This window comes from Sciurus carolinensis, chromosome 7 (assembly GCF_902686445.1).
Source record: "Sciurus carolinensis chromosome 7, mSciCar1.2, whole genome shotgun sequence".
NCBI lineage: Eukaryota > Metazoa > Chordata > Mammalia > Rodentia > Sciuridae > Sciurus > Sciurus carolinensis.
In genome coordinates, this window is record NC_062219.1 from 18,831,385 (window position 1) to 18,853,776 (window position 22,392).

A 22,392-nucleotide genomic window follows, 5' to 3' on the forward strand; every position below is an offset into this window, starting at 1 on the left:
GGTTCAGAAATAAAAAATACCTAAACAATTGAAATACTCTAACCTTAACTACTTAGGCATCTGGGCAAGAGTGGTTTAGACATTCTGTCCTAGATATTCATGGATTCAGATGTAGCCTGATCAGATTTAACCATTTAAAAGATATATATGACTGTGCTACTAGTATTTACTATGTGTTGTGGACTTCACTTAGTAGCAAAGTTCAAAAGCCCATCTGAAAATTTTTATAAGCATTCTGAAGATAGTACACTAAAGCAGGAATGAAACTTGAGGCATATCCTGACACTATGTAGTACCTCTTTGAAATATTTTAAAAGATTATAAGTATACATGTTTAACTCAAATGCTGAAAAACCTGAAATGTATATAGGTAAAACTCTTCCCAAGGCCCCATTTTTTTTGTGATGACAGTAATGTCTTGTGAGATCATCTAGTAATTTTTTTTTCTATTACCAAAACAGTACCTCTGTAATATGTTGGAAGCAGATATCCTACAGATGGATAAACAAAGCTTCTTCTTTTTAAAATTTTATGTTTAAGTTTAAAAATAAGAATATTTAGCTTAAGTATGGTTAAATGCCATAGTAAACGCAAACACAAATTGTATTTCAAGTTAAATAGTATAAAAGAGGAAGTGAGAAAGTTTCAATTGTTCAGATTAAAAAAGGGATCTTGAAAAAATCATTTGAAGTATTTGAAAAACATTGCTTATGACAAAACTACTACAGTATAACCAAAAAAATAATTATTTGTATTCAGTGTTAATGTACTGTTATCCCAACAGCTTTTACATATATATAACAAATGAAGACTATAAAAGGGAAAACATTACCAAGAGAGTACATTTATCCCTATTTATTTTATAAGAAAATGCTGTAAAACTTCTTTCGTCTTCTGTTAATGATTTTCTAGATACATGTGGGAAACACATTCAAATCGAACCTCTAATCCAACAGAATAAATTTATATGATATATAAATAGTAACAAAACTTTCAAATTTTACCATGTATATTTTTTAAATCAATTAAAATGAGCACCATACTATTGCCTTTTAATCAAATCCTTAACAGACTCCACTCATTAGACCACTAGCATTAACAAATATATTTCCCCTTAGAAACTTCTAATTCCTTGCAAAGAAAGTAGTTATTACAACAAAACTTAGACCTGTATTCCAACACATGTTTAGGTGCTATAAACTGATAGCTAAGAGCTACCACATCAACGTACAAATATGAATATGAATATATATATACATATGTATACACACACACACACACACACACACACACACACTTATATATTTTCCCCTAAGGGAAGTCAACACCACATAACTTCTCATAATACATGCCCAATTATACCACGTCTTTTTGGAATTACACAGGAAAATTTAAAAAGTTTTGGAATTAGCAACACAAAAAGACTGCAAAATACAAAGCAACCATTAAAACAAAATTTAAGAAAAGGATACAGCCTTAAAGCACCAGTCTGAGTTCCCACTGCCAGGATCTTCTGTACAGGATCAAAGGCCAGGGCTGAAGGTTGATAGGGAAATCCATGTCGAACAGTCTAGGGATGGGCAAGTGACATCACAGCAACCACGGCAGCAAAGGATATTTAAAAATAGAAATGTCAATACAGGCTTTAGAATTTAGAAGTATACCTGGTGCAAAACATACACACCGCAGGTACTATTCAAAAAAAAAAAAAAGTGAAATCAACCATAGCAAAGTTATTAACATAGAACCTGAAATAAACAAAATCTATCCCAGTGTTATACTTCAATTTTTGCTTTTCCATAATATTGGTATTCTACAGAAGAAAATTTCCGATTAATATTCATACTATTATGTCTGACACCAAAGTACTAAAGTTTGCAGTGATCCAAAATTCTGTTAATTCATTTTAAAATGTGACTCATGCTTTATTTCATGAATAACTGCCTCATGGTTACATTATTTGAATGCTAAATGCAAGTACTTCAGGAAAAGTTGTCATATAATTCATAATTTTGGTCTACTTATTAGGAAAAGCAATTATCAACCTGTGCCAAACATTTTGCAATTGTAATAGAATAAATATGAGTACAAATGTTTTTGCAATTTACTATCAAGTTCATAATACGAGTATGAAGGCAGAAAGTGTATATACAGACTTTTAAGAAACTCTGACATGTGAACACTTGGATATTTATGAGGAAGGCAGGCATTAATAACGACACAAGCTTGTATTTCTCATTGAGCAGCTGGTGAATTAATTCGCTGCATCATTCTTTCTGAATTACAAAACGCTATGGCAATTACCGTGCCATGAACCGGCAAAAATCTCAGTACTAACTTTTAAACCTAACAAAATCATAAAGAATCATGCGATTTCGCACTGGAAGCCACTCAGACACGTTGTAAGGGAAAAGTGATGAGCAAAGATCTGGTTGAACAGGTTTGGCTTTCTGATAAACAATATTCATTAGACACTGTTTTCGAAGGAAATTCCGAAATGGATGAATTCTATTAAAATATTAGAATGCGAAAGCTTCCAGATTATTGCTGGCAGGGTCCGGGCATGAATTAAAGGGCAGATCATATGTTTGAGGAGCCTTGAAATGACTGCTCCAGGTTACAAGAGAAAAACACCGACGACAAGTAGGAGATCAATCTTCAAAATAACCTACCACAGAAACGTCTGCCAGGGGACGAGGGAGCCCTTTATGAGCGCTGCGTTAATTACTGGCGCTCAAGTCCCTGGTCCTACGGTGTAAATCCCGGATCGCCCCCTAAAAGGACCCCGGGTTTCAATGAGGGCGTCGCGGGCTGCGCGCTCTGCTCACCTTACAGAGCTGGAAGTGCTCGGACTGGAGCGTTTCCTGGATCTCGGGCTCCCGGTTCCCCGGCGGGTGCTGCTGCTGCTGCTGCTGCTGCGAGGCCGAGGAGCCGGCGGTCAGGCCGTCCAGCACCTTCTTGAATTTCCTCATGGTCTCTGCTGGGCTCCCCCGCAGCCCGGGAGCGAGGCACCCGGGCGCCCCGGGCGGGGGTGACTGGCCAAAGCCGAGGGCAGCTTCGACCCCGGACCCGGAGGAGTGGGTGTGAGGAGGAGGAGGAGGAGGAGGAGGCAGCTGGGGGAAGCAAAAGATAATCCGAACAGGAAATACTGCGACGACGAGCGAGCGGCAGTCACAAGAACACCGGGTGGCGACCCCTCTTCCTCCGAGGCCGCCGCGGCTGCTGTGGCGCCGCTTCAGGCGCCGCCGCCACCTCCTCGCCCCGCGGCCCGGCGGCAGCAGCCGTGGCCGGGCTCCCGAGCCCGCTCTGCCCAGCCTCACCTGGCCGCGGGCGGGCTCTGCGCCGCGCCGCCGCCCCGGCTCGCCCGCGTCGCCGCCGCCACGTCCATGGCCCGCGACCCCGCCGCTCCTCGCCCGCCCCGTCCCCCGGTCCCTCGGCGCGTCCTCCTGCCGCTCCTCAGCGGTCCGCGGCCGGCGCTCGGCCTCCCGCCGCTCAGCGCCGCCGCCCGCCCGGCATCGCACGCACGGCGCCCGGGGTGGCTGCCGCGCTCCACCGCTGCCGGACCGGCCCGCCCTCGCACCTCAGGAGCCCGGCTGCCTTCCTCAGGCTCCGCCGCCAACGCCGCAGACTCTCCCCGCCCGGCCGCTCCCTCTTGCCTGACAGGACGCCTCGGCGCAAGGCACCAACGCCCGCCCGAGCAGCGGCGGCAGCCGCGGTTACAGCGCCCGCCGAGACGGTGGCGGCAGCTGGGCCTCCGCGGAGCAGGGCTGCGGGAGTGCGCATGCGCACACGCCGCAGCCTGCCCCCGCCCCGGCCGGGCCCGGGCCCCCAGCGGCGAGGAGCTGGGGCTTAAATTATCCTCCGCGAAAATCCCAGACGGTGGTTGAATTTCTCCCACCACGGTCGTGTTGCCAGAGTATGCAGCTGCCTCTCCTGCAGCTGGCGTAGTAATAATGTTGAGGACCAACAAGCAGCAGGAAGCCTTGGCTTCAAATTCTGTCATTAAGCCGGGAGTTGTGCTTTCACCCGTTCACGGGGTGCCTGCTCCAGGCGGCTGGCTGCACCCTTATTGTTGTTGCCTTATTGATGGACTTTGTTTTGGATTGACTTGGATTGGGGTTTCTAAAAAAGAGCTTCTAGGCAACGATTATGTCAGTGGCAAAGGGATGACAGTCTTAGAAATGTTCTAGGAAAGGAGAGAAACCCATTGGGTTCGGAAACCCAGACTCTTCCCCGAAGCTGTACTGTTCTAAAATGATTCTGCCGGTGGCAGGTAGTTGGAATAGGCTGCAGAAGAGGAAAGGCTCCAGGGCCCCTGCCTGTGACACACGACTCGGATTTCAGTCGGCGGGCCACGGCGGGTGGGGATGGGGCGGGAGCGCCGGTGGCAGTGAACGCAGCGCTGCCACTCATCTTCAGAACCTTCAGTCCGCCCTACAGTCTGATTAGCGTCTTCGCTCTTCAGAGGGGTAAAAGGAGGGAAGTAACTTTTCGCTCAGATCTTTTATCTGTTTCATTGACCCCAGTCTCTCTTGGGAGCTTAGAGCCAGATGTCTGGCACAAGTTTGCACAGGTGGAGGGAGATTCTTGCGGAGGATGGGGAGGAGATTCTCCCCGAAAGTGCGCTCAACAAGGAAAAGGTGGCTGGGACGCAGAGGTGCTGGATTAGGAACGGTGTGGACAACAAATTAGGAAGGAGGCAAACACTTAAAGACGAGTCCTGGTTCGGATGGTAGGGTCGGAGAGGACAGTCTCCGGGGTAATAACTACCCACCCCCGCTGTGCTCTGCAAAATGCCACACAAGAGCTACAAAGGGGTTGTGCCGAACCAAAATCAGAAGTAGCCGCCCTCTCCTTGTGATTGGACGCCTCCTGCCGGTGCAGGACAATCTCGTCACAGTATTGGCAGATGTGACCTGACTTCAAGAAAAGTCAGCAAACCAACCAGGACTAGGGCTCACGGACCTCGGGAAATGTAGTTCCCGTGAAGCTTCCACATCCCAGGACCCATGCATTCCGCTTGGAACCTATAATTTGTTTTGTTTTGTGCTTAATATTTATTGAAGTAGGCAGTTCATTCATCAGGGGAAAAGGAACATTAAAACAAATTTGAAGACTTTTGAAAACTATTTCCAAGTGGCTCTGAACTTTTGGTTTACTAATTTAATTTAGTTTTTGGTTCCTGAAACACATTATTGTCCAGTTTGACTAATTGTGCTAAGTTCTAAAGTCAAACAAATAAAAAATGCAATTGTTCCTCTCAACAAGAAGCTCACCACAATCTCAAGGGGACATAAATAAGTAGTTGTAAAACAACGTGATTAGTTCATCAGAGAAGTAACAGCCAGGAAGACTGAAGAGGACCACTTAGCTGCCCAGAGAAAATTTCCAAATGGAAACTCATAGCCTATGCTAGATGAGTAGGAGTTGACCAGGGAAACAGGAGGGAGAATTACTATTGGAAGGCAACAGGGGAAGGGAGCGTCAAAATTACCTGGAGAACTTTTTAAAATTACAAATACTCCATGGGAAAACTGCAAAACAGGGAGATCATATCCCCTCAGAATTTATGATCTGCCTTTCTGCCTAGGTTTAAAATATATTTGTTGGATAACTTGTCATCATTGGATTATAAACCTCTTTGGAGAAATGATAACTTCTTGCCAAGAAACATTGTAGTGTAGTGGAAAAATCCTAGGCTTTGTTGTCTGCCAGACATCAATTTTAATCCATGCTCCGATAATATGTGCAAACTTGGGCAAATTCCTTAATTTTCCTAAGAGTCAAATTCTTCATATGTAAAATGAAATTAATACTAACTTCTTCTTAGGGTTTTCTGAGAATAAACAGGAGAGAGAATAAGAATATGAAAAGTGTGTACTACATTGCTTAGCACTCTGTAGGTACTAAAAAATGTCAGTTTTCTTTTCTACTATCAGAATCGTTTAGGTGAAAGAGACTTCAGGAGGTCACTAACGTAAGCAAGGTCCTATTTTTGACTTTAGACTCTTTTGACTTCCATACCTTATAATTCTCTGCTTATGAACTCATCCTGGCAGTCCCAAAACTGTTTTATTTAGCTATTAGAAGATAACTGTTTTATCAGTTATTAGAAGATACCTGGAATTTAAGATGAACCTAAGATAGCTTTTCAAAGTTGCCATTCATCTGCTCTAAGCTCAGGGACAGTAGGACATACCCAGAAATCCATTTGGTTAAAAATACTAATGTCCCCAAATAGCTACCTTTATAATAGCAAAGGTAAAATACTAGATCTTCAAACTCAAAGTATTTCTTGTAAATTTCAAGTGGTTACTTTGATTTTAAAAATTAGAACTGAAAATTTAAGAGTTCCATTTAAAATTAATTAAAATTAATTTCTCCACAAAGTTTTATGTATGTATGTATGCCTGTATATAAGTATTTAATGAATCAATATGTCAATTCCAAGCAATTCAATAGCTTTCTGCCTTTGGACAAGTGACATCCTCCCAAATGGAATTCTTTCTTACCTGATATTGAACAATGAACCAGGACGTGATGATGAAATAACATACCACTAGCAAGTGATACATAGATTACATTTAGTTGAGTCAGGGTGGCAATGAAAATACTGAGTTAAAAGAATGAAAATAGAAAGACAGATTTAAAAAATAAAAAGAATCCACAATCACAAAATGAAAATCAGTCTACTAAATTATGAGACCTGGAAGGTTAAAGACCAGAAATTCATAAAATTCCTGAATCTGCCATTCCTCTGTATATGGTTTAAAAGTTACTAGCACTGAGCTTGATCCTTAGCACCACATAAAAATTAACAAAGGCATTCTGTCCATCTACAAGTACAAAAATTTTTTTTTAAAGTGACGAGATCACAGGGACAGCTGGATGCTGGTGGAGATAAATAAAATAGAAACCAAATGAACATTTTAATGATAAGTTATGTATTGACAAAAAATTTCTATAAGGTAAACCAAATCTATCCAACCTGCTAGCATTCATCTTTATTGACATAATTTCAGTTTATTACATCCTGAAGGATGTGAGCATGACAATAACTGATTTACTATACCATTTAATGGAGTATTGAATTTGTGTTATTCATAAATTGCAATACTGCTGTTAATTACTTGGCCTAGTTCAAGCTGCCTTTTCTGAATGGGTTCCCCAGACCCTGCTGAACTGATGCACCTAGGGAATTGTGTTTTAATCAGGTGACCCTATATTCTGGTTCCAAATTATTGTACGAGAGGCAGGCATCTGAAATAAACAAAGCCTAGAGATCATCTTCTTCTGGGAATCTGGAATTGAATTATAAGGTTACTAATTGAACTCAACTAGGAGGAAGTCATGAAGAGGTAGGGGTGGGTGGAAGGTTTTACTTCATGTACACAACCTGAGAGTGCCCAATCTTAGATGGAACATGGAAGAATGGAGCAGACGCACAGAGAACAAATAGCAGTGACCATCAGGGATTGGGAGACTGGGAGACCAAAGAGCAGTGATTCCAGGGAAGTGGAAAAGAGCATCTCCATTCCTGACTAGAGAGTTCCATATGCCATCTGGATATATTTTCTTTCTTTTTTTGCATAAATTAGTTTGAATGGGTTTCCAGTTTTGCAATAAAAAATTCTTGACTGTAATTAAGACTGACTCCACCCCCAGAAGTAAAGAATGTAGGGTTATTGTCACCATTTGTCACCTGCCATTTTTTACTTTCTACTATCAATATCCTAAAGAAGGTACTGCAATAATTCAGGGAAGGGTTGGTAGGTAGTTTGGACAAGGATGGTAAAAAGTTGGAGTGGTATAAAGAGTGTTATTCAGATTTTGGATTACATTTTAATGGTAGAGCCAAAGGATAAAGTGGCTATCAGAGAAAGAAAAGGGGCAAAGATGATACCCCCAGTTTGGGGCCTGAACACTTCATAGAGTGGTATTGTAATTCAACTTTCACATCTGTGACTCGGGTAATTTCCCTTGACCATTTTGCACGTTAGTTGATTCAACAAACATCATCAGCTAAGTGAAGAAGCCTTGTCCAGGGAAATAAGCAGGACCTCAACTACCCTGTGATCTTTGTCAAGCTTTGGCCTTTTTAGAAAAACAGATCAAGCAGATGTTAGTGATCCTTCCCTCTCCCCACCTACGCATATTAAATGATACTTCTACAATGGGAATAATATTTGATAAGTAACTATGGTCTCAGCATTTTAAATTTCAGTGTCATATTTTAGGATGTAAATATAGTTGTAAACATTTTGAGCATTTTTCTAAACTTTTATTTACATGTTAGATTTTCTGTTACATGACTCCTTAAAATTGGACCATATGCAATTATTCGGTTAATATATCATGAATGGAATAAGTTTGCACAACTGTTTAAAAGTTTACATTTCTTCCACAGCGCCCCCTTGCTGCCTCCTTTCACTTCATCCCACAACCCACCCCACCTCTCAAAAGCAATAATAATAATAATCAGAAAACAAAATTTTCTGACTACAACAGCTCCCCAACTTATTGTTGGGTTATGTGGGATTAACCAATCGTGAATTGAAAATAGTGTAAATGGAAGAAGCGTTTATCACCCCTAACCCATCAAATGTCCCATCTTAGCAACAATGCACAATCCGGGTGGCTGGGCTGTTCCCAGTTGACTGGTAGTCATGCTCCTGGCCACCGCCCAGCATCCAGAGATGAACTACATACCTACATATCTACTGCAAGTCCATGCCCCGGAGCAGAAGATCCATGCTGGAAATTCCTAGAAGGGCTTCTGCTGAGTTCCTATCACTTTCATGCCATCATAAAGTCAAAAAAATTGTAAGTGGAACCAGAATAATTTGAATAACTGTTGGTCAGACTTTTGTACTTCTCAAAGGAATTCCCTAGGGGCAGTTCAAAATTACCAGGGGAGGCTATGAGGGAATTGTCAGGTCCCCATTTTTTTTTTCTTTTCTTTTCTTTTTTTTTTTTTTTTTATTATTAAACACTATTCAGCACACAAAGCAGTGTCCTTTATCTGGAAAATAGGCCAGTGAGGAAGTGCAAGCCTACCAACAGAAAACTGACCACTTTTTCCCCTCAGAGTGGCCTGACAGGACAGCCCAGTGAGATAGTGTCAATTGAGACCAGCTGCTGTGACAGGGCCTTTCCTTTTAGGCTCTGGGCAAGAGAGTGGTGTCATATCTTTCAGTCACCTAATAATAGGACTTTCAGATGCCAACTTGTTTTTCTTTCTGGTCAGCTCTTTAGACTACCACATTAAATCCAAAAAGATCAAAACAAAAGCCTTAACATCAGGAGAGCAGGAACAAGCCTCTCCGAGGACCCATCAGAGCCCAGAGAACTGTACTAACATTGAGAACATAGAAAGAATACTAATTACCGCTCAGAGGTTTCATATAGATGGTGGGAAAGCATAGTCCCAATACATTGGCTGGAGTCCTCAACTCAGGCACCTAGCTTTAAACTTAGATGGATCCCCTGACAGTGTTTTCACAAGCTTTTACACTTTTTATCCAACAACAATGCACCTGCAGACCTCTGACTAGAATATCTGCTTACAATTCAGTAGTTTAGTTCCAGTATGGCCCTTCAATATTTCAGAGAGAAAAATAACCTCCATGATATCTGGGCCACACAATTACTAAATGACATAAAGCAAGAGAGATACCGAAGACTATAGACGGTGCTCGTGCAACTTCTAGGATCTAGCATCTGAATCTTAGTCTTGATGTTTTATCTGTATTCTGTTCCATAAACAGTTTCTATGAGCCTACTGTGTGACAGGGCTTTGCTGAATGTTATGGGGATACAAACATGATACAGGATACAACTTAACTGAAACACTCAATAAGTAGGGATAAGTAAACAAAATTCCTACAAGAAAAGGCAAAAACCAATGTCAAAGTCACCTTCATTATTTTCCTGAGAAGTATTATTGTTGATCAGTTTACTGTCCCTAAAACAACACTAGACCATTTCTGTGTATTCATCATGGCATTTCATCCCAGCGGATGAGATTCCATCAGTGTGACACCTGAGGATGGGTGGAGGGAGGCAGATGGCGGGTAGAGGACAGACACTGGAATCATTCATTTCCCTAGTGTTCACTCCAAACCTCTAGGTTTCATTCTAACTAGCAAACCCAAATATTTCCACCAAGACTTGATCTTGTTCAACATGCCCCAGGTACAACTTCCCTTCTTTGATTTCCTCATAACCGTAATGAGGGTGTAACTTCAAGATATGGCTTCATATTGGGGGTACATGAAAGTTTTCACATTTTCATGTGGATTAATTCCTATTCGTCCTTCAGCATGGAGTTCTGAGCCTCTTTGTATTTTTGAAGTGATAAACAATGATCCTTTCAGTCTAGCCTTGGGGCGGGGTGGGGGTGGGGGAAGAGGGATACTAGTCTTTTCTTTATTCCACATTATTTTATAGCAGTTGGGTATAACTGCATGTTTGAGAAGCCAGTGAAAAAGTAGTTTGAGACTAGCAGTCAACCAAAAGAACTTTTTTCCCCCCTTGGAATCAATATATTTGTGAAAATAAAGGCAACTATGGTAAGGATTTTAGTGTCCCTATGGGTCACAACTATTGATGAGTAACATCCTCTGTCCCTGTGCTGTTTCAAATGATTCATGTGTAGTTTTCAGTCATAAAGTTAGTTTCCTGATTTAATGTAGGATTGTCCAGTGCCCCATAAGAGCATCCAAACTTAGTAACATGTAGTTTGCTTAAAATGCAGTACTGATCATTGATGCATGTTGTCCTTGCAAGTGACTGCCTCTTAGTCTGCTCTGAAACTAGAAATGTTCTGCTTGTTCATGATGAGAGAGTTTGCTGAATTCAGGAAACTGAGAAGGAAGCTTCATGAGAGCATTATCATAATTTACCAGTATAGGGTTTCCTTAAAAAGATATTTCACTGCAGTTGAAATTTAGAAAGGTACCCACCTGGTAACAACATTAGAATCAGTGGACAACCTAGTACAATTCTACTCCTTCTTTATTGATATCTGCCCATCTAATGTCCACTCTTTTTTTTATTTCCATTTTTTTATGTCATAGAATAACATAACAGAGGTTTCAAATCATGGAGACAGGCATCTTCAATCCTGTCCCTAGCAAAAGTACAATCAGACAAGTCACTTAACCCTTAAGTTTTTATTTCTTCTGTGAAAAATAGGGGTACAGCTGGGCAGAGTGGCACGTGTCTATGATCCCAGCGACTCAGGAGGCTGAGGCAGAAGGATTGCAGCTTTGAGTCCAGCCTTAAGAACTTAGTGAGAACCTTAGCAAACTAGCAAGAACTGTCTCAAAATAAAAGTAAATACATAAGTAAGTAGGTCTGGGAATGTAGCACAATGCGAAAGCACCCCAATACCAAAAAGTAGGAGTACAAATACCTCCGTAAGTGTTGTAAGATAAGAATATAAAATTTGTAGTTCAAAACTTGTCACATATATTGAAATTAAACAATAACTCTTCAGGTCGATCTCTTCAATGACTATAGCCTTTCTTTAGGTGATTCTATTCTGTTCTCATGACTTAAATATTATCTAAACATGGATGACTTACACATTTATATGTCTATTCCACACTTCTCCACTGAATGACCGATTCATTTTTAAAATCTCTTTAACATCTCCTTTCAGATATTCAGAAGGCATATAAAATTTAATATTTAAATTCTTCACTTCTGAAGAATTTAATTCTTTTAATTCACTTAAATTCTTCTGACTGCAAAGGATACCTTCCACCTTCCACAGCCTTTCTTACATCTGTTCGAGGTGATTCTACCCTCCCAGATGTTCAGGCTCACGCCAGTGAACTTTGACCACTAGGTCCTGTTCCCCCACCCACATCTCTCTCTCTCTCACACACACACACACCTCTATTAAGTCCCTTGACAAATCCTATCAGCTCTTTCTTTACAATAGATTCAGAATTTGACAAATTCTCACATCCTCCACTTTCATTGTTTAGTGGAAACCCGGAATCACTTTTCATTTGGATCGTTGTGGTTTATATCCAATTAACCCCCTCTTGTTTATTCTAAACAGAGGGATCATTTTAAAAGATAAGTCACATTATATCCCTCCTATAGTCAACATCCTCCAGGGCTGTCTTATCTCCCTCTAAGTAAAGGTCAAAGTTCTTTACAATGGTTTATAAAGGCCCTGCAGAATCCCCTGTCTGTATTATCTTCCCTTGCTCTGCCTTGTCCTCACTCACTCCAACACTGCTCCACTTGCCTTCAAGCTATTGCTTGAACACAGCCAGCATACTGTGCCTTATGGTTTTGCATAAACCAGGGGTCAGGAGATTTTTTTGTTTAATGGGCCGGATAGTAAATGTTTTCAGTTTTGTGGGTCACATGCTTCCTGAGATGCTACACCTCAACACTGCCACTGTAGTGCAAAAGCAGCCCCAGACAATTGTGAATAACTGAGCATGATCCCTTTCCAGAAAAAGTTTACAAGAACAGGTGGTGGGCTGGTTTTGACCAATTCCTGCCCTTTACTTCTCTTCCCTGAGATAGGTTTATGATCCAGTTCTACATTTCCTTCATGTCCCTGCCCAATTGTTTTGAATTGATAAGACAATAAGCCGACATAGATGTCACCTCATCAATGTGGCCTTCTTTGATTTTTATTCTCATAAGATTGGCATAATTTTTACCTGTCACACACAGGTTCTTCCCATCCTTACTCAAGTGCCTCTGTCCTGCCTTATTTGTCTCCTTAACTCTAACCACTACCTGAAGCACTGGATGTGTGTAGGGACTTTGTTTTCTTTTCTGCTATTTCCCTGGGGCATCAAACAGTTGATTGAGATAGAATGAATTAATAGACTCTGGGCTAAAAGGCAGGAGTTCCTTTTGCCTTCCAGTATAAGCTGATAAAACCTCTAAGCATGTCACTTAACCACTCAGTTTACAAACCTCTCTTACTAAAGTGGGAAAAAATAAGACCTGTTGTAGAAATGAAGTCAAGAAATAAATACCTTAAATAATCCTATTGAAAAGTGATAGAAATGTAAGTTTTGTGAGTTGTTGAATCCTAATTTCCTAGCACTCTTCAAATCAAAGAACTTTGATGTACTCAAAGTTCTAAAGAACTGAAGTGATTTCCTGCTTATGGTCATTTTCTCTGCTCAGCCTTTATATACTGAAGAAAAATGTAAGTCTTCAGGAATAATTAAAATCTTCAATGCAATTGTTTCCTTTTTTCATCAAACATTCTTTAAAAACCCAAGTATCCACTCTAGAGATCAATCACAGGCGACCATTTAGAACTCTATTTTATAATTTAAGTGCTAATGGTTGTTAAATTTTAATTAATTTAACCTAGAGTTGTGTCATTGACCCATCTGTTTCAATAATTTGATTTTCAAGTTATAATTTATACTTCAAATGGAAAGATCATATATTAGAATATTATTTGTCTACTGTTTATGATTTTCCATTCCTTGTGTTAGAAATATTGGGGTACCACAAGAATTCAGGCACATGCTCAAAAGTTACTCCTCCAGGCAAACTTTACTTCTGGAGAAGGATGTGCTACTGAACAAAGTCTGGCAAGCAAGCACACTTGGTCAGACAGTCTGCCCATTTTGTGCCTAACTTGGCAATATCCCTTGCTCTGATTAGGAGGAACTCAGGGTTATAATCTATGCCACTGGCCAATTTTAAAATTGGGGCAGGCAATGGGAAGGACTATAGTGAAAATGGCTACAATTGGAACTCACATCCAAATTTTACATTTAAATCTAATACTATATTCTGAAAATGAATCACTGGACTATTTCTCACATTTGTGAATTAATTCTAATATTTGCTCCTATTAATTCTAAAGTGACCAAATTTCAGTTTTGCACAAATCTCTGTCCAACTTCAAATCTTCTCCTCCAAACAGAAAACCTTGGCATCTCCAGATTATAGCAGAATGAGTGTTCCCTAGGCCTGGGTGAAGAATCTGGGTGCTACTGGCCAGGAAAGTAGCTTTCAGGGTCAGAACACTTGGAATGAGGGAGTGGGGCGAAGCAAAAAATGGAAGCCAAAACAATTCTGGCAGAGTAAAGTCCATTTTGCCTGCTGCCCCTGAGCATGAATTGTTATGTCCAATTAGCAAACATAGGATCTGAGATTTTCTTGGCTGCCATACAACTCAGATTGCTACTTTAGTGGCAGCCAAATGATTATCCAGGAGCACATTAGGGAGAAGGACAGAAATTCCCGAAAGAGCACATTTGAGACATTATTATTATAGTAGCAGGCATAGGGTTCAATGTACAAGTGAAACTTTATTTTCAAATACTAAAATTAATTTCTGAATTGAAGCACACCCTTCATTTTGTTTTCAGCTTGATGTAGAAAATTAGTCTTATTACATCAGGCAAGCTAAGAGATTTTTCTAGTCATTTCCAGTGTTTTTGTTTTGCTTTGTTTGGTTTGGTTTTGACTGGGGCTTTAACCCAGAGGTGCTTTACCACTTAGCTACATCCCCAGCCCTTTTTTATTTTTATTTTTTATTTCATATTTCATTGTGAGACGGGATCTCAGTAAGTTATTAGGACCTTGTTAAATTGCTGAGGCTGGTCTCAAACTTGGCGATCCTCAGTCTCCTGAGTTGCTGGGATTACAGATATGTGCCATTGCACACCTGTCATTTAAAAAATGTCCAGTTTGCAGTCCACTCATTTCAAGATATTTGCTTTCCGTGCTCTTTGCAATGCTGACATGGTAGGGAAGAACGGTGAGGTTGCTTTCTTAACCTTAATTTTGCTTTCCTAGTCTTCAGAATAGGTGTTAAGCCTCTATCCTTCAAAGGACAAAGAATTAGTCTTGGGAAGCTGAATCAACTCTCTGCAGCCGACAGGTTAGCTAAGGCGTAGCCATGGACTCAGTAGATTTCCATGAGGATATCTGAGTCACAGCTATCTCTTATGGCATTCTTTGTCCAGTTGGAGGGCAGTGAGCCTTTCACCAGCTCTCTTATGTCTACTGTTACACTGTTATTCTTTTCCCTTGACCAGCTGCACCAATGGATTGGAGTAGGTGATTTATTTTTCTCTGGGAAGCTGGCAGCTTTCCTGGACCTCACCTAGAACAGAAGGCACAGATTCTCTATTCATGGATCAACAAACTGACCTTGGCTCAGGTTTCTGTTCTGGTCCTTGGATACATTACATGAATCTCTACTGTTACCTTTGGCTCTGGACTCGCATTCTTTTGGATACAATTTATGGTCACCATGACTATAATTTAGAGACACAGACTGACCACCTGTGCTTCCTCACTTGCTGTTATGCCATACTAAACCTTTGGGACACAGTTACAGCTGAGTTCATGGAGTCATGATGTTGACGAAGGGGATCAGATCCATCATGATATAAGGAGAGTAACCTTTGGTTAACTGTAACACAGCTGGTATAGAGAACTAAACTATCTCTTACACCAGTCTAGATTTATTAAGCAGGCTACTTGTGTTATCTGTTGTTTGGGTCCACTGCGATTCCAAGTCTAGGCATATACCTGACTTGGGGCTGGATGCCCAGCGGACAGATTCCATGATGGACCATGGGTTGAGTTGGCTGCAAGATTCTGTGGACATAGGACTTGGTGGCTTGAGTATAAGGGGTGAAGCATAGGCTCAGGGATTTAATCCTACCCAAGCTCTACACAACAGCACTTTCTCTGTCACCCAACTGCCTACCTACCTAAGAATTTTAAAAGCTTAGCATAACAAAATGCAAAGCTGATGCCAAGATACTTTGTTATGTCAATGAAAAAGAGATAGAGAAAAAGAATAATGTTCAGCAATGGAAACTAAAAATAATACAGTCAATGTATTTCATTTGTATAGCACTTTACACTTTAAAAGCAAATTTTACTATCTAGTTAATATTTGTAACAATAGCTACATATCATTGCCCCTGTTTTACAATTGAGAAAATTAAGCTCAGAGAAGAGTGACTTGTTAAGTCACATAGTTAATAAATGACTGAACAAAGGTAAGAACTCAGCTCTTTGGATCTTCTGTTCAGAATCCTTTCTTCTGTACCACAGTACCTTTATGAGGAGTTCAAGTTATGAAATGACAAAAAACAGGAATTCAGGAAAAATGTTTTGTTTTCGCTTTCTCATAAAACATAGTCCCAACTTCGCACAAAATTTCCCCATTCTTCTGGATATCCTTTTCCTTGTAAATCTTTCTTTTAAGCTAAATCTGACTTAGCTGTAAAGTTTCTTATTTTCCACCTGCTAGATTGTCTTTTCCTGTGAAGTTTTTCTTTAAAGCCCATTTCATATGACTGTCTGAGAGTAGATTCTTAAATTGCATTGGAATATCTGAATTCAGGAATTCCATTTTTTATGTTTTGTCCTGGTCCCTGTTAATATTCAAAGTATATTAAACATGTTTTTTCAGTACTGGAGATTAAATCCAGGGTCACTCTACCATTGAGCTTTATCCCCAACCCTTTTTATGTTTTTATTTTGAAACAGGGTTTTCCTAAGTTGCTGAGGCTGGTACCAAATTTGTGATCCTCCTGCCTTAGTCTCCTGAATAGCTGAGATCACAGGTATATGCTACTAAGCATAATAATATTTTAAGAATGTTTTTATTGACACATAATAATTGTTGATATTTATGAGGTATGATGTGATAATTTAGTACCTGTATATAATACATCATGATTAAATCAAGGTAATTAGCATTTACATCTTTTCATTTCCTCTTGTTTGGAGTCTTTGAACTCTTCCTATCTAGTACTTCATAAGATAGAGTAGATTGTTGGTACCAAAAAGTTTCAGGGCCTAAAACTGTAGATAGTGCTGACTTCCTACTTGACATAAGGTATCTCCCTTATAGGGAATTTGTGGGGTTTAGATTATTAAGCACATGAAAAACACCCAGAATAAACCCTTGAATATAGGAGGTGGTTAATATAAATGTTATGGCTTTTGCTGTTGTCATTATTATGATTTTGCATAAAATGGAGTATGAGAAATGGATCCCTCTTGGGTTAGATTAAGAAGATTTAAAAATATATTTCATCCTACTTTTTAAAAATTAAACTGAGTCCATTTTTAATCTGATACATAAAATTATATATATTAACAGAGTAATGTGAAGTTTTGATACATATATACATTGTGTAATATTTCAATCAGGTTAAGAATGTTTATTGCCTCATTTATCATTTCTTTATGGTGAAAGTTTTCAATATGCTTTTGTCTAGCTTCTTGGACAGTTAAGTTCATTATTGTTATCTGTGGTCACCCTACTGTTCAATAGCACAACAGAATTTCTTGCCCCTAACTGTAACTTAGCAACCATCAATCAACCTCTCTCTATCCATCCCTCCCCTTCCTCTCTCTGGCCTCTGGTAGTCACCATCACACACATGAATGAGCTTATATAATCCTTGTCTTTCTGTGCTTGGTTTATTTCACTTAACATTATTATGTCCAGTTGTGTTCAGATTGTCACAAATGACAGAATTTCATCCTTTTTATGACTGAATAGTTTTCCATTAGGTATAGGGATCACATTTTTAAAAATTCAAGCATCAGCTGATGACTATTTTGGTTATTTCCATTTTTAGCTATTGTAAATAGTGCTGCAATAGAAATGAGAGTACAGATGTCAATATAATATCTATATTTAATTCTAAATGCGTATTATATTATGCCTGACTTGTATGAAATTAATGGCTTTATTTGGCTACTTGGCTATTTTAAAATGAAGATGACGATTAATCTTTAGAAGAATAAAAGTACTGTAGCTTTATAAAATTTTATTTATATGATACATTTTGCAAAAATCCCCTTAGAATGATGGTTTAAGTTGGTTGCAATCATAAATATGTTCACGTATCATAATTTTAGGGCAGAAATATTGTAGTATTAAAATGTTCTGGATTCTTTCAGAGTACTTTCTTAATTTTCTTGTTATTCAAGAGTTCTTCTGCTCATGCAGTATAGTTATCTTACCTGATATAGAAATGTACTTTAATTCCTAAAATATGCATGTTTAAGCATATTGTCATTATACTTGAAAATTATAAACTTAGAACAATGGAAGTAACTAACTCAAAGCCTGTAAGAATGTGTAGTAAAAGTGTGAATTTAAAATTTATTTCCATTTAATAAATTACAATATGGGGAATTTAATGTGTATCCATAACTTACAAATCCACTTAAGCAATTACTAATATTGACTATAGATATTATTTCAGTAGAAGCAGGTATCAAAATGCCTTCCCATTGAGAGCTGCAACTATGATCCCCACTCTACCTCAAAGATACCATGACTCCTCTCCCCTTGCAAAACTTATTTCTTCTTTCATTAGATTATCTCACTTCTCATAAGCAATTTTCAGGCTGTTTTTATTTTTAAACATGGGAAGTTCTACTAGTCCCAAAAACCCAAGCTCATCATTCTACAAATAGATGAAATTTTGTGTCCTCAATGAAGTTTTTCTTGATAGTTTGAAAGGGAAAAAACTATTTCTATATAGTCTCCATTTATAACTCTTTGAGTTAACTACTCCTCAAACTATATACTTTGATATATATGTATTCATTTATGTTTAATCATTTTAGGCTGAAGGCAGTTGTTTATATCAGTTTGTCATTTTATATCTGAAGTTCTGTTCTCTAAATGCTGTTGGATGATAGATTAATTAATGATTTTTATTAATTAATGATTTTTATGGAATACTTACCAGATGATTTCATCTAAATAAAGTCTGACTCTCTCTCTTTCTCTCTCTCTCTCTCTCTCTCTCTCTCTCTCTCTCTCTCTCTGTACCAGGGGGTTCAACTCAGAGGCATTTTAACACAAAGTTGCAACCCTAGTCCTTTTCATTTATTTATTTTTTAAATTTTGGGGCAGGGATCACTAAGTTGCTGAGGGTCTTGTTATGTTAATGAGGCTGGTCTCAAACTTGCACTCCTCCTGCTTCAGCCTCCCAAATTGCTGGGATTATAGGCATGTGCCACCATGCCCAGCTCAACTATGTTTTTAATAAATGTGTTTCTGATGCTGCTATAGCAAGATAGTTGATGGTGTATTTGTTTTTTCTTAACAGATGTTTTTAAATGCTCACTATATTCATTTTCAGCTCATTCATCTTCTTTGCATGTACAAGGACCCAAGCAAAACACCTTTCTGATCAGATGAAAGATACATACTCTGTCCTGCCAGTAGTCTCCAAACAGCCTGACCACAAGGAGATGGATAACTGCAAACAGAGGAAACAGTATTCAGAGCCAGCATCAGTTTTCCCCTGTTTCCTGGGAACAGGTTGTCCCTGAATTGCCAGGCCAATGCAGGTTGTATGGTCCCCTGATATGTGTACACACAACAGATCTAGGGGAGTTATAGTTCTTGAAGGCACCAGTTCTTCCATGTCAGTGAAAAGGAAATGATCCCAATAGCCAGCTGTCATCTGAACATTTCCACATGGATGCCACACAGACACTCCTAGTACGGCCTGTCTAAAACCGAGCTGTTCATACTCGCTCACATCCCGCATGGGCAAGGGAAAGGGTTCCCTTCAGAGGGATGGGCTGGCTGCGAAATAAACGTTAAGAAGTATATATATCAAAAATAAAGACAAAAAGCAAGAATATTTTTGCAGCAGGGGTGTGACTGGTTGAGCCATTCAGAGGGTCTGGCTCTAACAAAGATAGCTGGTGCTTGCTTTATTTACAGTGGTGCAGATCAAAGGGGACCCTCCTGTTAAACAGGATGGGAGCTGGAGCTAAGCAGGCGATTTGACTCTAAAGGGTCACTCCCATCTCCAGTGCCTGTACTGGTGCCTCTACTCCAACCTGAGTGGTGAGCTCACCCAGGATACCACATGACTCAGGTGTTCTCAAACAGTGGATATTGGACTGTGAGTTCCTGAGGCCAGGCATTCCTGGTTAATGGCTCAAAGTTCACCCAGTTCTCATAGGAGACATGAATGGCTCTCCGCAGTTCACCTCTTCCTTTGAACATGCTGCTTTTCTTAACTCTCTCCCTCAAGACTATTACAATTCATCTCTTCTTGCCATCTCCAGTTGGTCACCAAGTCCCAGAACTCAATGCTCAATGCTCTTATTCTGCTTCTTCCTCCTCTCCCAACTGCACCTCTTGCCCTAGTGTGGGCCCTTGCTATCTTCGCTCAGATTATCATAATATTCCTGTTTCTAGTATGGAAACTCTTCTTGCTACCCAACAATTATTTTTTCCTAAAATAAACATCTAATCGTGTTTTTTTTTTTATTCAAAGTTCTTCAGGTCTCCAGAATATATTTTTATTCTCTGCTATCTTCACCATCTCCAGTTTATCTTCTGCCACTACCCACCTTGCATTTCATCTCAGAAATATGGAAAACTTGTCTTCCCCTCCCTGGTCCTGCTTTGGCTTTGGCTTGGAACATTCCTTTCTGTTTTTTCATTCTGTTACTCTCAAGTTTGGTGTCATCAGATCTATGAAGACTTTGCCATTTCCTCAGATTGGGTGCTTAGTCACTCTTGTCCCATTGACTCAACCTTCCTTTTGTTTGTAAGTTTGATTAAACTGCTGAGCAATTCCAAGTTGTATCATTAATTCACTAGTCCACAAAATCAATAGTCCCTGGATTAAATGTAGTACCCAGCATGGATGTCAGTGGGGAGTAGCTTTGATTCTCTTTCCATGTCTACCTTGCTGATAGATTACATTCTCTTAAAGGATAAGAATTTTATCTCGAGTAGCTAGTACCAGTATCTGTATACTGGAGGGGTACATGTATATATATTCACTCCAAGTATAATCTAAATATATATATATATTCAACTATAAATATCTATCCACACACATGCACACTTGAGCACTCCTGTTTTCTTATTTTACTTCTTTCTAGGGAAAGTGAGTATAAAATATAGAGGAACATATTCAAATTTCAATCCAATTTAGTCCAACTAGATTAAACCTAAACCAAATTAAATTAATCTAATTTCAATGATTTCTTGGCTTAGAGTTGGAATGATTAGACAGTTGTGTTAGAATTTATAAGAAAACTGTTTTCATTTCTTTAAAAAATGTGTAATTAATCAACTTTATTTTTATAGCACTTTTTAGATTCATAGCAAAATTGAGCAGAAAGTACAGAGTTCCCATATACCTCCCCACCAGAGTCCTCCCACTATCAGAATTTTACAAAGTGGTACATTTGTTGCAATCAGTGAACCCACATTGACACATACATTGTCTTCCAAAATGTATAGTTTACTTCAGGCTTCACTCAGTATTGTACATTCTGTGAATTTTGACAAATGTATAATGTAGCCCCTGTAGTATCATATAGAATTATTCGACTGCCCTATTTTCATTTTTTTTTAAATTTCTGAATTCAAATACACTATTTTTGTTTTTTCCCTAAATGTTTTTAGAAACAATGGATATATCCTACTTTCACTGAAAATTTTTTTCATACTTAGAAGAGCAGCAAAGGTGTCATTGGGAACCAATGTGATTATGTTTGTAAGATCGACAATTCTCCCAAATCTCTTCCTTATAAAGTTTGTGACTGGGTGGGGCTCTTTCCTCTGTGTGGCTTATTTGATAATTATAGGCAAAGGGGACTCCAAATCTTCCAGGTTTTTTTCTCAGGTTTCGCTTGCATATTATTTTCCTTCATATCATTTTGAAAACTACATTTAATCTTCTCAGTGTTGCTTATTGGCTTTTTTTAATTACAAAATTAATTGAGACTAATATTAGAAAGTCTGAAAAATAAAGATAAGAAAACAAATATAACCTAAAGTAATCTGCAGTTCCAGTGATAAACATATTATGTATTAGCATTTTGATTTATTTGCTTCTAGTGTTTTTCCTGTATGTGGGTTCACATACATATAAATACTGAATATATTATATAGTTAAATATATTTGAATCATGCTTACTAAATAATTTTGTATTCTGCTATTTTTTTGTGAAACATAGTATGCATTTTATTGTGATCTTTGAAATTCTCTAAATATATATTGTTATATATTGAAGCAATTTTGATTATTTGACTTTTTTTTTTTTTTTTTTTTTTTTTTTTTTGGTATTAGAGATTGAACCCAGGCCTCTTAAACACAGTCCTTTTTCTTTTTTATTTTGAGACATTAAGACAAGGTCTTGCTGAGTTGCTTAGGGCCTTGCTAAATTGCGGACACTGGCTTTGAACTTGTGATCTTCCTGCCTCAGCCTCCTAAGCCACTGAAATTACAGATGTGTGCCATCATGTTCGACTTATTATTTTACTCTTAACTTGTTTTAAATATACTTTTGCCAGTGTGAATAATATTTTGGGCATGAATTTTGTTGTGCAAAGTAGATTGTTTCTTAGTGACA

The 22,392-nt window shown here is 39.0% G+C and overlaps 1 protein-coding gene across 1 annotated transcript in view; it reads right to left on the minus strand.

Moving 5' to 3' along the window:
* The window catches only part of Stxbp5 (syntaxin binding protein 5), a 173,210-nt gene extending 169,795 nt beyond the window's left edge, over positions 1–3,415 (minus strand). Inside the window, 2 exon segments of the mRNA XM_047557634.1 lie at positions 1,473–1,570; positions 2,829–3,415. Of these exon segments, the coding sequence (XP_047413590.1) occupies positions 1,473–1,570; positions 2,829–2,972 (242 nt within the window). The 5' untranslated portion in view covers positions 2,973–3,415.
* Between the last annotated feature and the right edge of the window lie 18,977 nt (positions 3,416–22,392).